This window comes from Castanea sativa, chromosome 5 (genome assembly GCF_040712315.1).
Source record: "Castanea sativa cultivar Marrone di Chiusa Pesio chromosome 5, ASM4071231v1".
Lineage (NCBI taxonomy): Eukaryota > Viridiplantae > Streptophyta > Magnoliopsida > Fagales > Fagaceae > Castanea > Castanea sativa.
In genome coordinates, this window is record NC_134017.1 from 56,405,216 (window position 1) to 56,422,113 (window position 16,898).

At 36.7% G+C, this 16,898-nt stretch overlaps 1 protein-coding gene and 1 pseudogene across 1 annotated transcript; both read right to left on the reverse strand.

The window, feature by feature from the left end:
- Positions 1-1,549: 1,549 nt before the first annotated feature.
- On the reverse strand, positions 1,550-13,120 carry LOC142634475 (acetyl-CoA carboxylase 1-like; annotated as a pseudogene).
- Positions 13,121-16,311: 3,191 nt separating this feature from the next.
- LOC142635450 (serine/threonine-protein phosphatase 7 long form homolog) lies at positions 16,312-16,884 on the reverse strand. Its single transcript, XM_075809602.1, has one exon. It carries the CDS (start codon positions 16,882-16,884, stop codon positions 16,312-16,314), a length of 573 nt encoding a protein of 190 aa, XP_075665717.1.
- Positions 16,885-16,898: the final 14 nt, after the last annotated feature.

A 16,898-nucleotide genomic window follows, 5' to 3' on the forward strand; every position in this document is an offset into this window, starting at 1 on the left:
ACAGCTGACCCCCAAACTCGAGAATTTGTTTTAATAAATTTAGATCTTGAATAAGGGCTCTCAACCTAAACATGTTGTCTCCAATTATATATGTAAGTACACAAATATGGATCTTCCTGACCAAAATGGAACAAAGTGGACTGAATGGACCAAATTAGACCAAATCAGACCGAATGAGACTAAATTAGACCAAATCAGACCAAATTAGACCAAATCAAACCAAATCAGACCAAATTAGACCAAATCAGACCAAATTAGACCAAATCAGACCAAATCAGACCAAATCAGACCGAATGAGACCAAATTAGACGAAATCAGACCGAATCAGACCGAATGAGACCAAATCAAACCAAATCAGACCAAATTAGACCAAATCAGACCGAATCAGACCGAATCAGACCAAATCAGACCAAGTTCTATAATTCACAATATTGATAAATTAACTAAGTTATGTTAACTATCTACAAAATAAATGGTAAAACTCTGACACCTACACCCATAGACAACATACCCAACTACAATGACAATCAAATTATGCAAACCCTTACCTTAGATATGAATTTGCTGTGAGGGAAGAGCAGTGAGAGTGGACAATGTGGTTTTGTGAGAGTGAGTGGTGTGAGAGAGTTATGGTGTGAGAGAGTTATGGGTGAGTGAGAGTTAGTGAGGGTGAGTGAGTGAGAGTTAGTGAGGCTGAGAGCTCTGTTTTAGGTTTTCTCTGTGTGTTACTGAGGGTGTGAGTTTCTGTGAGAGTTAATTCTATAATTTGAGGGTTAAATACCGCTGCTGTAGCTGCAACCAAAAAAAAAAAAAAAACAAAATCCCAGTAGAAATCGAGTCTTTGGAACTTGATTTCCTTTGGTAAATCAAGCCTTTGAAACTCGATTTCTATGGAAATCAAGTTTCAGAGGCTCGATTTCCACAATATTTTTGAGAATCCCACTGAAGCAAAAATCGAGCATTTTAAACTCGATTTCTTCTGAAGGGTCAGGAGGATATCGAGCCTTTGAAACTTGATTTCTATGGAAAATCAAGTTTCAAAGACTCGATTTCCACTATATTTTTGAAGCAAAAATCGAGCCTTTTAAACTTGATTTTCATAGAAAAGTATTGAAAAGGAAATTGAGTTTAAAAGCAAAAATCGATTTATACTGGCTTATTTTTTTTCTCATTGTGCGAAAAGGAATTATTATTATTTTTTTCCAAATTCAATAACTAATTCCCAAACACTATCAAATAACAAAAATTAAGGTAATCTTTAATGTTTAATTCCAACTTCTGGAATTAAATAGTTTAGTTTCTTTATATCATAGGCACGCTACTGGCCTTATATACATGGCTTATTATCAACAGAAGAATTTAGATTTTTGTATACATAAAATTATGCATATATTATTTGGAACTCAAGAAGTTACAACATAAATAGCATAGGTATCTAAAAATTGTATCCATCATTTATTTGGAGACTCTTGCACCAATACAACAACAACATCACAGGTTATTAATTTGGTACACCAATACATTTTATGATAGGAAAAAAAAAGAGAGCATAAATCTTTGAAGATGCCTCAAGACAGTTAACCACGAAATCAACGCCATATGTTGAAAGTTGTGCAAGTGTCCAGCGACCATATGTCCATAAACTCACATCATAACCCACACCGCTAGATAAAATCAAACATTGGGTAGAAATGTTGCTGATTTTGTCATCTTTTGGAGGTTCATATGCCGGCCGGTTTTCAAGTTCTGCTTCAGCAGCAACGAGATTGTCTTGAGCTTAATGATTCTTTCTTGACGACATTCTTCTTGCTCCTCAAGGCTTCCATTTCTTTATATTTTTCCCTCGTACTTGCACCCCCTATAGAAAATGTAAATGAACCTCCAAACCTAAGAATAAATACAATCGTGTGAGAAGAAACGTACAGCTTCTGTGAAAGATCACCAAGTATCTTTACGCAGCAAAATTTATAGCTGACTCGTCAAAAGTTATAAGATAGAACACTTACTTTAGCATACATTGTCCGCAATTTCGCGAGTGAAGGTAAAATCAGGCGAAGACATAACCAAAATTCAGTTGTAATAATGTACCTGATTACAATTTTGATAATCGTCTTAACATGAGGAAGAAGGTGAAGACATAACCAAAATAGAACAGTTGTAAGTCTAAGACGAAGAGAAACTCACATTAACACCCGCTGAAGACAAATTTTTTGTCATCTCCTCTCCAAACTTGTCCTTTCCAATGGAGCCAATGTAGCCAATTGCACCATTACATTTTGAGCGTCCACAACTATCACACAAAAAAGGGAGACGAGGGTAGGGAGAATTGATCAATTCTATTTCATACAAATTTAGCCTAAAAAAACGTGAAAGATGTTTCTTGCAAATACGAAACCAAACCTGGGCAACTTTGATTGAATTCCAATGTAGCACCTAGAGTCTACTGTGTATGATATGAGTTCCCCATTACAAGCATCACTTTCATCCACCAGTATCACTCTTGTCTCCTAAATCCTCAGGTTTACATTCATTTACATTTTCTATAGGGGGTGCAAGTACGAGGGAAAAATATAAAGAAATGGAAGACTTGAGGAAGCTAGAAGAATCTCGTCAAGAAAGAATCATTAAAGCTAAAGAGAATCTCGCTGCTGCTGAAGCAAAACTTGAAAACCTGCCGCCATATGAACCTCCAAAAGATGACGAAATCAGCAACATTTCTACCCAATGTTTGATTTTATCTAGCGGTGTGGGATATGATGTGAGTTTATTGACATATGGTCGCTGGAGACTTGAACCACTTTCAATATATGGAGTTGATTTCGTGGTTAACTGTCTTGAGGCATCTTCACAATCATAAGGTCTCTTGGCAGGCTATTTTCAAAGTTTATTAGGGATGGAGGGACAAATCCAGCTTCAAATCCATATTTGCTATTGTCCTACAAAAATTAAGAGTGCGTACATTACATAATTGATGGAGCACTAAACAAGGCTATTTCCAATGGTCATGTGAGGATGTTTTTCTTCTTCTTTTTGAACAATGTTTCTTGGTAGACCCAACTCCCCCCAAAATCACAATTTACATATTTCTGACTTTCTTCCCCGCATGCATTTTCCAATATGTGACTATGGAAACGTTGAAAACTCTTCTCACAACTAAAGCATGTCCATAGTTATAACTAATGAATGTCCACAAAATTATTAATTAGGATGAAACTTAAGATAGATAGAGTAAGCAAACAAAATTATAATGACAATGACAATTTTCACTCATTTAAACTAAAAGCAAAAATCTTGGTATGAAGAATTCAATCACAATAATTAAAATATGAAGGTACAACCCCCGTTGCATAACATTAAAAACTACTTTTTCCATTACAATCGTCAATCACTACTCTTCACAGGAACCAAGAAACTGAAGCTACTTAAAATTCAATTAACAGATCGAAGGTTTTATTGGCGGTGTGGGAAAAAATGTTGTTGATTTATAATATATATGAACGTGAAAATATTAACCACTATAGTTTGTGTCTCTGAAATATTAAAGTACCCAGGGAAATACAAAAACATGGAAGCCTATATAAGAAACCCCACATCCCACGACGATTAAATGTGCTAGACCCAAATTACTTTTCGAAAGAGGGAAAGAAAATAAGAATGTCCCAAATACATGCATATATATACATGACTCTAGGAAAAAGGGCTTTGGTATAATCACCCTAAAAAATTCAAACTTATAAATATGCTGCACGTATTTTGCTATTTAACTGGCTCTAACACAATTTTCAAGAGAATACCTAAATTACAGACTTGGGGTTTATAGGAGCAAGGAGAATGAGACATATAGAGAAAGCGAGCATATAAAATATTTAATATACCATTACTTATCAAAAATCTATATATATATATATATATATATATATATATATATTTAATAAACCATGCGTTCAAAACTATTCAATTAGGATGACACGAAAATCATGTTGTATGGGTCGAACCAGCCATCTAATCGGGGTTCATGTTAACAAACTCAAATCCAAGTAGCTGACCCTAATGCATATAAGAAATGGCAATTTTGATTCCACACCAACAATTTAAATGCCAATGTTTTAAGTGGATTTCCACATAACATTTAATATTTCTTTAGATTGACTTTAAATGAACATTTTCCTACTACATTGCTGCTCCTTGATCTCATCCACCAATCACAGTCCTTTTCCAGAAATATATAGATCATTCATAGCGTGATATTTGGCAGTGCTACTGGTCATTCATGAATTGAAAACTCCAAACCTAACTTTATATTGTAGGGGCACATGAACATACAGGAACCCCCTTTTGACTATGGCCAATACACACAAATAGAAAGTTATTAATATTTTCCTTTTCTATGGAAATCCAAGAATGATCAGGAGATCAAGATAATCTAGCAAACATTACACAGGAGTTCTTGTGAAAATATAGAGCAACTCAATATAGTGAGCGAAACAGAATCTCACACGTCAAAATAGTTTACCATTTCTGCACTGGGGGCAACAGCAAGATTCTTGTAAAGCAGCCACTTTACTTCCTTGGCTAACTGCAAAGCCTTCAAATTTAGCCTCTGTGTCTGTACATAGTAAGACAGAAAAAATAAAAGAATCAACAACCAAACAAAATAAAAATATATAAAATATACAAAAAAAGTATAAGATGCATGATTGATGCCACAACGGAAATATTAGAAAATCAAACATAAGGTCAAAGATAAAGAACAAAAAACCTTTGGTTGAATTAAGAGTAAAGGAAACAGCATGGCAGCAAATGTCTTCAGATAATCATCATCATGACCAAACTTTGAGTTGGCATTCTCTAGGCATAAAATAGCTACATCAGTAGCTAGACTATTTTTATCTGATGAACCTGCAAACAGAAACAGAACAACAAATGAGACATGTTTTATAACGGACTACACGACAAAGAAAGAAATATAATTTAGCAATTTTTTTTGATTCCCTAGTCTGCTAGAATATATCTAATGAGTTTTACTTATTTAGGTAGAGAATTCAATACAATCTAAGATTGATAAATACTCCAAGAATTTCCATGAGAATCTTCTCTGACTGGACATGCAGTTTATAATTTCCTAATGACAATTATATAATAAGCCCATTCTGCCTCTTTTTTCCTTCTTTGTATTAGTAAGTTACACATGCACCAAGTAGGTCTTGAGCCCATAACTTTACCATCCAATCCATTATTATGGGAGGACGAAGTCAGTTGAGCTATAGCTCAACGGACCTATTCCGCATAGCATTTATGTATATCTTCAATTCGTAATTGCTCGTAAATTTATCTTGATGGCATGCACACCACAGACTCAATTCTATAATTTGATGTATAATATGAACAGAAAATAAACAAAAGCATGGGTTCATTAAGATGACAAACATGGCCTAATAGGGGACAAATTTCTTGGCCAGGAAAAGCTACACTGCAATTTCCTTCTAAGCATCATAAAACTATAAAACAAGTTCATTCCCTATGCCTTTCTTATAGGCAGAATCTCGTCAAGTTCCTTTACCCCTTTAATTCCTTTTCAATCTCACAAAATTCCTGATTGCCATTTTCCTTTAAATTTGGGATTATAAGTTTTGGTGGGCCTGGGTGGAAGACATCCCCACCCATCATTTTCCATCCACCCAACCAAACAATGGAAAACTCCCATTTTCCTTCCACAATTTTCATCCTCCCCTTTTTCCACCCAACCAAACGGACCATATGTGAAACAAGAAACTACTCACCGGCTCCCTAAAACTGAAAGCTAAATTTATTGAATGGTACAGTGTTGATGTTAATACAGCCTTCTAATGCAGAATATAAGGCCATTTTTAATTCAAATATTGACCAACAAACGACATTGGGTACAAGGGGGCAATATCCAAACTTGCACAATTAGGAAAAAAAAAAGAGCCAGAACCACGCATTTAAACTAATGTGATTCCAGAATACATATTTAGGGGGCTCAATGCTATGAATTTTTTCATGTAGGTGGGGTTTCATTTGTACCACGCCACCACTAATGGTACAGTAAATTTTTCATATAGGTGGTGTTTCTTACCAAATTCCTGAGGTATTCTTAGCTTCATTTCTGCATTTGTTAATGAAATGAAAGGGTTTAATCATGACACTGGTTTTTGAAAGTGAACAGCAACAAGAACATAGAGTAACAGAAATTATCCAAAAAATATTAATATATAACAATCAAAATGTGAGTTACCTTGGTTTTCCTTGGAAGGCATCATTAATTTCATTAATGGTTGGCCTTTCAGTAAATGTAGACAAGATCACATACTTCTCCTTTCCAGATGGTTCATCTATCCTCTTATACAAGGAAGAACGATATGGGTAAGACATCCTGAAACAATGAGGTGAGAATACTTTTAAGGTATTGTTCATATTAGTATTTTAGGTAATAAAGTGTTACAGCAGATTAAAGTAACACATCCATCTCTTCATTGGATTGTGTGTGTGAGTGTAACTCCTACTTAATCAATAAAATTAAAATAATTGGAGAATTAAGGAAAAAGCCCTTTACCATTTCTGGGTTCAACAGCAGCATATTATTATTCTCCTGTCAAATTTAAAAGAGAAATGAAACAAGATTAATCCAGTTCATTGGTGAAGATATCTTTGCAAACAGTAAATTAATAATAGTTAGTGCAAGTGCAAATTGTATTGGAATGAAAGCCAAAAACTTGCTTCTCTCTCACAACGTCTTTAAATAGTTGGTTTAATGGAGACTGATCTACAGACCCTTTTATTTTCTCTGAACTTGATGCACTTCATATCCATAACCTTCCCAAAACCATGTCCAAAATAAATTAATCACATGAATTGGACCGGTTTAAGTAACTACAAATATATTCTTTGAGTAAAAAATAATCCCAAAAAAGCGGATATGAATATTAGTTGTAAATGATGCTGTTCATTTTCTGAAATACTGATCTATTTTATAGTTTCCACCAAGCATGCAAATGACTCACAAACAAAATATAAACGTAGGAATTATATCATTGATGATAAATAAACCTGAATCATTGGTGTATCAAAATAAATTAATCTCCAACCAAAAAGAAATAAAGATCAATACCAAAACAGACACACAAAACAGAACCAGCAGCAGCAGCAAATAATGAAAACACACACACAAAACACACAAAACACACATAAAGAAATAATGAAAACACACACACAAAACAGAACCTGCAGCAGCAGCAAAAAAAAGACTGTTTTCTAATAATTTTTTGCTAAGCAATTAACCCATTGGCTAATACAAAACTAATCTCAGAACTCAGATCACCAATTTGTTGAGTCACAACTTTCAAGCACCGATTAGTAAAGTAAAACCTGTTCTTTGGGCAGAAACTAAGCGTCCAAGGGTATAGGCAAATGTTAATTAGATGTACTTAGGCTTGGCAGCCCAAGACTTTATCATAGTAGCAGACAATGGCCATTGATTTAACCGCCAAAGTCAAGAGTAGTTGCTTACCGTCTTCTACACCCGCATCACTGTCATTTTGGCCCCCTTCAATCAATTGTCACTATTTTGAGTATTTATTTAGATAGCATTAATTTGATAATAAAAATTATTAAATGGAGTATGACTTTAGAGTTCAAAAAAATTGCTTTTACAACTTTATAGAAAACCCTAACTCATTAAATAAAAATTATCTTTTATTTGTTCTCTTGAATAAGTGAAAAAGAAAAGATAGTAATTTTAAAATCTTGTTGTTCCTTCATCCATAACCCCAATCCCTAAAGTTTGCGTACAGATGTAATCAACCATGGTTGACATTAATATCACTCAACTTTTCTTCTTATGAATTTTTCTCACACCAAGGATTGGATTGTCATTGGTATTTCTGGTTGCCACTTTCTGCATGAATGATTTGGAACCCAACAAGGCAACAACAATTTCCAAAAAGAAAAAGAAACTATAGTTGATTCTGATAACTGTAAGTTAAAATCAAGCTAATTGGATTCAGAGATTCAATATATGAATATAAAATTATACAGATTTTAATTCTCAACATGATTTAATAAAACAATCACAATAAAAAGAAATGTGAATAATATAAATTGAAGAAGAGATAATTAATTTATGAATGCTCATGGTCTAGCTTACAATTGAACATGTTCCAAAATGGAAAACCAATTCAGAGAAAAAAGAAAATCAGGATTGCAAGTTTAGCTCCTAAAATATAACAAAATTTTGGAATAGGAAATTTTTTGCAGATGACTTTAGTAAGAAAGGATCAGGTCGTAATATTATATTGTAGTCCTAATAATGCTTTTCACTAGCTTTTAGATTAATAACTAAGTATAGAGTTCCCCTCTCTTACAGAATTGAAGTGCAGGAACATTGATAAATGTATTTCCATTAAGCTAGTAATAGATGTGTCTTAAGCATCCGATTGCACCATTAGGTGATAGCTATTAACTTCATATCTGCTTGACACTTGTCCTATATGTTTGCAAAATGCCTGGACCTGAAATGCAACCATGAGACAAGTTGTATGTTACATAGAATCAATCATCTAAAAAGTACTTGATGGAGTTTTTTCTAATTAATATCTACCTTACTACTTAAGCCTGGTTCACCATCACTCGGTTCAGTGCATCTTGAATTATTCGTTCAGATTCAGCTTTGAGTGTATTTGTAGCCTTATTTAACATTTTAGATCAATAAGAGAATATACCCAGGATGACACCATGCATTAAAAATTTTTGGAGATAAAAAAAATATGAAAGAAAGAGAGACAAAGTAACATAAATTCATGAATTTGTAATGATAAACACAAGAAAGCCATTTGCTTCCGAAAAAGCAATTAATTAAATTTGCCATATAAGAGATGAGCTTACCTTCTGATGCCTCCTTTGAACACTGCAATCACGGCTATGCAAAGCCGCAACATTTCCATACTGATCACATCGTAACTGTACTTCTAAATGCCGGCTCTAATTACAAATCACCAAATGGGTAGTCAGAATATGATCTAGACTATAGCAGCTCTGGTCATTTAGATTCTCAATTCAGTAGATTATCTAACCTGGGAAGCAAGCTTCATTATGAATATTGGCGAGCCTGGAACTTCACCCTGAACTTGCTTGAATAGTGCCCTAACTTCATCATCATTATGAACCTACAAAATTCATGCAAAGCAAATTACTTCAGTTACATTGTTAAGTAAGGCTTGTAGAGTTAGTACCTTGACATGACAAGTAACTAATTAGTTTTACTTATACCCAAAAACTTACACACACTTTGTCCATATAAGGGATAAAATACTGTGAAATATTAGTTATGGAAGATTATATAAGTTGTCTGATTATTATTGCGCATAAAACAAACCTTTCTTATGCCTTTGCCGCCGCCGCCCCAAGATGCCTTGATCATTGCAGGGTAGCCTACAACCTGACAACTCGCAATTGCTTCCTCTGTGGTACAGACACATGCTTCCCTATATAATTCTTCTGGAACTAATTCCAAGCAACTTGCTGCTGAAGTTTTAACCTGGAAGACAGATATTAGATGTGTAATGACCTTGCAAATAAATAATAGAGCGCAATTTTAAAGAGTAAAAAGGTTTACATGAGAGCCACTCCATGGAAGGGTGGGGACTTCTGCTGCTTGAGCAATCAATGATGAACCAATCTTATCTCCCAATGCTGCCATAGATGTAGCTGGAGGCCCAAAAAATATGATTCCCTTTGCAATCAACGCATCTGGCAGCTCAGGGTTCTCAGATGCATGGCCCCAACCAGGCCAAACTGCATCAACATGGGTTATCTCTGCCATCTGGGTATTGAATTACAATTTATCAGGAAAACATAAAACGTCAATAGTGATTCATGAATAATTTAACTAACTATAATTATCAAACCGCTAGCCAGGACAATTAAACTATTTCTAAGAAGAAGAAAAAAGCATATAAAAAAAATCCATTACAACTTCCTGACTACTTCATACAGCCCTCATATTTTTTGTTCAACTAATTAGCCTTGTCCAGTTCTATTATATGTTTTTTATCTACATGAAAAATCAATAGTTTGTGTAAATTAATATCAAAATAAATGAGAGTGATCACATTTCTTCAGCTAGAAAGTGCCTATATTGTTTTGTATTTTGGCTTTTTTGTTACAACTATGGTAGTCATCAACAAAGGGAAAACTCAAAACTGCACAACACAGGGTTTATGATACATACCTCTACAATAAGTTGGACATTGGCATAGTTATTATTATTGGTCCCACCAGGAACTTCCACAAACTGATAAGCAATTCTAATATGTTCTGCATTGATTCTCATGTCCTCTGGAGTAGCCATGGCTACCAACAGGATTGCTTTCTCTGTGCCAAATGTTTCATAAGCCCATGTTCTAACACTACGTATAAAACTTGACAGCCGCCATTCCATTGTTTGCAATTAAAATACTGTGGATTGGTTTCTTTCCTCCAAAAGCATGGCAGAATTCATCAACTTCAAATATTGTAGCAGGGTTCCTGATAGAAACCAACCCATTTGCATACCCATTCACACGCCCTACACCAGCCATTGTGGATCTCCTTTGAGATTCAGACATGCTGCCCTGCCTGAGAATATGCAAGCAATAGTTCAGGGGACTGGAAGTGTAAGAAACAAATTGAATTTCTATGAGTCACTTCATTCTTCAACAAGGAAAATGCTAAGGCTACTACTAATTTTACCACAAACTGACATGGCAATGAATGTGCATGGTGCCACTTCAACAATATAATAAACGTCTGAATTACTTCTTTGTGATCAGTGAGAGTTTGTAAGACTTATGCAGTAAAATTTTTAGAATCCCTAGCATAAGTCCATCAACAAACTTATGCATACAAATTTGGAAGAAAAGCTACTCTAATAATCACTAGGCCTTCCATAATTGACTTGTTTCTTCCAGGGAATCAAATTCAAGTGAACAACAAAGTCTACCAAAATTTTCTAAATTAAGTCCAATTTAACAGCAAATATTAACAAAAAAAAATACACTAAGTGAGCTAAGGATGCGTCTGGTTGCAGATAATTGGACTAATATTGAATTCCGATTTTGTGGCATTAGGAACTCTTCCTTTCACCGTTAACCTTTTTCAGTAAACTCAGAATATGCATGATTACACTCAACCCCAAATCCATTGTTCCATTAATTATATTATCCAATTCTACTTTGGAGCAAACAAACACACCTAAGGCAAAAGTTTCTCAGGTGCAGTATCAAATAAACATCGATTGCAACGAAAAGGGCACCAACCAAATGATTAAAAACGCACTTCTAACAACATAGGACCCGTAAAAAGGTAGTAAATATAGATTCCCAAATCCACCCAACCGACAAAAGTTCCATAACCAACTCCAAACTATAATTAACCGGTTTAGCTATCTCTTCCTGAAACACCAATAACATAGCCAAAAAGATAAAGACCCATTACCCAAATCAGACTTAAAAGATTCAATTACAACTACCCAGGAGAGAATTCATAAAAAAGACAAGAAAGAAATGGGCCACAGACCTTGGAAAAATAGGCAACAGCAGCTGGAATTTTTTATAGCTGTGATCAATTAGCTTCAAAATGCTTTCTGGGTATAAAGCATTGCAAATGAAGAAACGGAATTTTGAAAAAAAAAGACCCGGAATTATTGGGTTTGTGCATATGAATGTGATCATGCACTAGCAACACAATGAATTGCAGAGAGAGACAGAGAGAGAGAGAGGTTGGTTTGGTTTCCGGACAGAACCAGAGTTGGGACCTTAAAAGGTATAAATTAGCCTTTAATGAGAGATGCACGTGGTATCTGCCACTGCCACACCGCTCTCGTTTATAGTTGTAGTAGCTCCCAGCTACCCTCCTCTTCTCTCAAATCATTCATGCGGGTCCAAAACCAAGAATGACTCAAACTGGTCATTTTCCCTTTCTCTCTTTCTCTCTCTTAAAAATAATTTTTTGGCATGAGAGGAATCTGAAACCTTGAGGTAAAAACCTTGATTTGAGAATAACTCACCTCCTACAAGAGCTGGAACAATGCTCACAACTTGCAATAAAGATGACCTGTGCTCTCCAGCAACCTTTATATCAGTATTCATGTGCTGTAGAAGCTTCAGTAGTACACCAGGAACAAGATTGGCCATTGTTTGGGACCTTCAATTTGCATTACACTGGAAAACCCAGATAGACAAATTATCAATTTCAAGCTTTCAGATGTGAACACAAAAAATCTTGCAGAAAGAGGTTACAAGACTTATAAATGAAGTGACTTTCTCAATAACCAGATTGAAAAAAAAAAGAAGCGATTCTCTTGTCAGTGCCCAAGTTGAGGCAAAGAACCAAATCTGTGGACTCTGATGGCTTTGCAGACAAGGAAAACTGGGCTTAGACTTTAAACCCACATGGAATTAGACGCCAAATATGGAACTCAGCATAGACAACCAAAAAATGAGAAGACTTTTACACTGATTTTAGATTCAGATTTGGAAGGTCTCTCAGCTTTTTTTGGTACTAAATAGAGTAAAGAAAACAAAATATAAGGAAATTACAGACCAACCTGGTGGATTTTTTTTATCAAAAGATTACCTTAATCATAGAACCCAACTAGGAAACTAAATAATTTGATTCCCAGAATTGGTAGTAATAATTGTGTACAACATGGATTAGAAGGAGAAAAACAAGTATAACACTTGCCTCCGTGATGGACTAGCTGATGACTAGGGAGGTCACAAGTATGTGAGTCTAAGTCTGGCAAAATCATAAACTACACATCACATATAGTCTAAAATAATAAAAACAATATTTTGACAGTTGAGTATTACAAAATAAATGCATTCATTGATTCAAACCTGAGGGAAACTCCACAAGATGAACCAAGTCAAATACAACCTTGAAGCTATTTGTGGCAATGTTGCTGATACTGGAGATCTCACCAGACCTGTTTTTTTTAAAATTTATTAACAACAAAAACATAAAGTATTCGTTTAACATAAAAACATAATCTTTAGGGAACATTATTGATGAACAGAACAGAACAAAACAAAACAACACTCACCTACTAGACTATGAAAAAACTGTTCCATCGGGGAATCCGAAACAACAACAACAACCACCCAAAGAAGTTAAGAAACTTAAACATGTGCAAACCAGAAGTGAGTTAATCTGAGACTATTTGAATTGGGAAAGTAATTATAAAAAAAAGTAGAACAGAACCTCCAAGATGGCGGCGGCTTGAGCAAGCTGAATGGGTCTTTCAACGGCAGAGTAGACCTTTGATGCCCTGACTCTCTCACTGTCTTCACAGCAAGGTACAATACTTGAAACCTGCACAATTTCCAAATTTAGATATAAAAGAGAAACAGATAGAAGGAAATGGGTGTGAGAGATCTGAAATAGTGGAAAATTTTGACTGATGCTAACGTACTGCTTTTTAAGAGCAACATATGAATTTTTTTTTTTATGTGCATAGAGTATGAACATCATTCAGTGCATTTGGAATGCAAGATTTAATCAAGAGTGCAAAAACTAAAATTTTGGCAAAAAATCTATAATAGGATCTAGCTAAATAGGAATCAGCTTTAACAACACACCATTGACTGTTTTTTAATCATTCAGCATCTTGTTAGCGTACGGATCATTTATACTCTCCAAATCCTTGACTTGTCTGCGACTCTTTGATAAGCTCGAAAAGGAGAGCACAAAATTATCATTCTGCCTGGGAAAAAAAAAACTAAGAAAAAAGGAATAGAAAAACACTTGTTTTATATGGTTAACTACAACATAATGACCACCAGCATGGGATTCAATCCTTGAGCTATCCTCCACCTCTTATTTAGGTAGGGAGGAAATGGCATTTGATTCGAGGATCATTTGCAAAAGGAAAATGACAACACACACACAAAACAGAACCAGCAGAAGCAACAAAAAAAAGACTGTTTTCACGTAATTTTTTGCTAAGCAATTAACCCATTGGCTAATACAAAACTAATCTCAGAACTCAGATCACCAATTTGTTGAGTCACAACTTTCAAGCATCAATTAGTAAAGTAAAACCTGTTCTTTGGGCAGAAACTAAGCATCCAAGGGTATAGGCAATGTTAATTAGATGTACTTAGGCTTGGCAGCCCAAGACTTTACCATAGTAGCAGACAATGGCCATTGATTTAACCGCCAAAGTCAGAGTAGTTGCTTACCGTCTTCTACACCCGCATCACTGTCATTTTGGCCCCCTTCAACCACTCATTCCCATCACCTACGTCGGAAAATGTACGTTAAAACCATATTGATCTCCATAATAATATCATGAAGTAATCAATAGTAGATTGAAATGTGAAAAGAGGAATACCACTAGTTATAAAGTGTGTTGTTTCACATTTAGCTTTGAGTTACCTTTTTTGAATCTTATGCCGTCTAGTATAATAAGGAGGAGGTCTTGCATGTCCTTCGTCAGATGCCTCGGGCCCAGCATTGTGTCCATGTTTGTGCCCCCCTGTCCCACAAGGAGGTGCCTTTGATATGCGTTTCGGCCGACCTTCTGCCACTGCAGGTAACCCAACAGTCTGCTCAGCCTGAACATGGGGTAGGTCGATGGCTGAAGACGGGGCAGTAGATGTACTGTGGGAGGGTGGCTCCTGCTGCATGTCGGTGGAGTTGGATCAATACCTGTGTCAAAGGATGGAAGGGGTAACAGCTGCTGATATGACCGTGGAGTCGGTGTACTAATGTCAGACCCTGGACATGGTTGTGGGGTGGGTGTCTGTTTGGTGGGGGGTGGTGTTGGTTGTGGGGTGGGTGAAGGAATGGTGGGGGTTGGGGATGGATGTGGGGTGGATGAAGGGATGGTAGGGCTAGGGGATGGATGTGGGGTGCATGGAGAAGGATCGGGGGTAGGGACAACCCGAGGGCTAGCAACAGGCGGACGAGGGCGACATCCGGCCGGGGTTGTGCTCGTGCTTGGGGCCCGTTGGAGTAGGTGCCTCCTCATTCGGGGCCTCGTGAATAGGAGGTTGTACACGTTCAATTGCATGCACCGCCGTTAGGACCTCGCAATGTCCTTGTGGTCCTCTGTGCCCACCGGGTGACGCCTCAACAAACGGACGTATCCCTCAATCTCGCACATGGAAAAACCACACATATTAGTAATGCAATACCAAATCAACAATGCCAATCGATAATAAAATAAATGTTGGTTTAGAATTGGTTGTGCTAGTAATAATTGCAAATTATAGAGAGACCAAGTGCTAAGCAAAAAATGTGATAGTATACTGTTATCTAAACAGTGGTTTCATGCTATTTCAATATGGTAAGATGTAGAAGACATTGAGAAGTTACCAGCAGAGTCACTATAGCACCAGGCCTATCTATGAACCTCCGAGTTATCCTTTTGAACCAGTCATGGTACTCGTGCTGTGGAGGCATATCACCAAGCACTGCTTCACAACGTCGTTGAAGGCGATTACCCCACTCATCGATATGCACAGCATGCTTTCGCGTCCAATCAACACCGACTTTCCCCCTCAAATCAATGCCATGAAGCACAGTGTCGGTGTCAACATTGCGAGGAATTTCTTGGATCATCCCAAATTGACGAACGACACGATCCGGTGTATGTTTTTCTACTAGGTGGAAACATACAAGCGGCACCGTTGCCGTCCACACGGCCCTCCCTGCAACGTACCATGGCGGAAGGTCCTCTAACTCAGCTTCATATGGCTGCCACACCATCTACAACAACCAAAAAACAAGTACACAACACGTTAGGTAGCAATGTTTATATTTCAAATCCCCTCAATCCAATATCTTGTTCCTAAACATGTAAAACAATGCATTTTCATACCTGGCTTGGCAACATTGAAGCTATTTGCTCGCGATATCTGTCCCTGAAGATGTGGGCGGGCCTATTTTTCTTGTTTGGGACCCACAACCACCTACAATCAGTTGCAATAGATCAATATCTCGATTATTTCGTACAGAGATAATTCCAATGTTATAACTACTAAGATCATCTTATAGATATTTACTTAATTAATAATAACAATAGAATAAGAAACTCGATTATAAAAAACAAAGCACATGCAAGCCACATGACAATCACAAAATTGGAGTATATTAACATAATCATATATATTGAACCTCTATTTGAAATTTACACAATGTTGACATAAAAAATTGCTAGAAGCCTTTAAAATAAATAAATAAAAGCAAGTTACATTATTATAAGCTTAGGGAATGATCGCATAATGTAGATGACGTGCATGAGGTAAAGACTTACTTCAAGGACAATGGACCACGCACTGGAGGACCATAAGCACCCACTGGCGGACCATGCTCAACTGCGGGGCACAAATAGGGAACCTGGCCCATGCCCAATACCGGAGTAACAAGTAAGCACCCACCAATCCGACTAGTGTCTTCGCTTGCCCTGCATAGCTCTCGGTATAACCATGCAAGGCAAGCACTTCCCCAACTGTACCTTCGTGGGTTACGAAGGTCTTCCAACTGTTGCACCCACATTAGATGCACCCTATCGCCGGATTTGTCCATGAATATTGTGTCCCCCAATAGCGCTAGGATGTAGCATCGTGCATACTTATGCAGCTGGTCCTCTTCAACATTAGGCGGCAATGGATCGGCAACTTGCTCCAAAAGCCGGTTGATGAGAATACTCTGACCAGTAAGTTGCTTATGGTTGTCTTGATTTATAGGTTGGAAGCCAAGGAAGTCCCGACACACATCCACCCAAGTTTTCTGCGTGCTCCCTGTTATAGCGTCACCATCAACAGGAAGCCCGAGAAGAACCTCCACATCCTGTAATGTGATGGTGATCTCACCATGTGGCATGTGGAAGGTGTGAG

What these genes read in the sequence shown, in the direction of transcription:
- LOC142635450 (XM_075809602.1), bottom strand. Translation starts at nt 16,884, where the DNA reads ATGCCACATGGTGAGATCACCATCACATTACAGGATGTGGAGGTTCTT.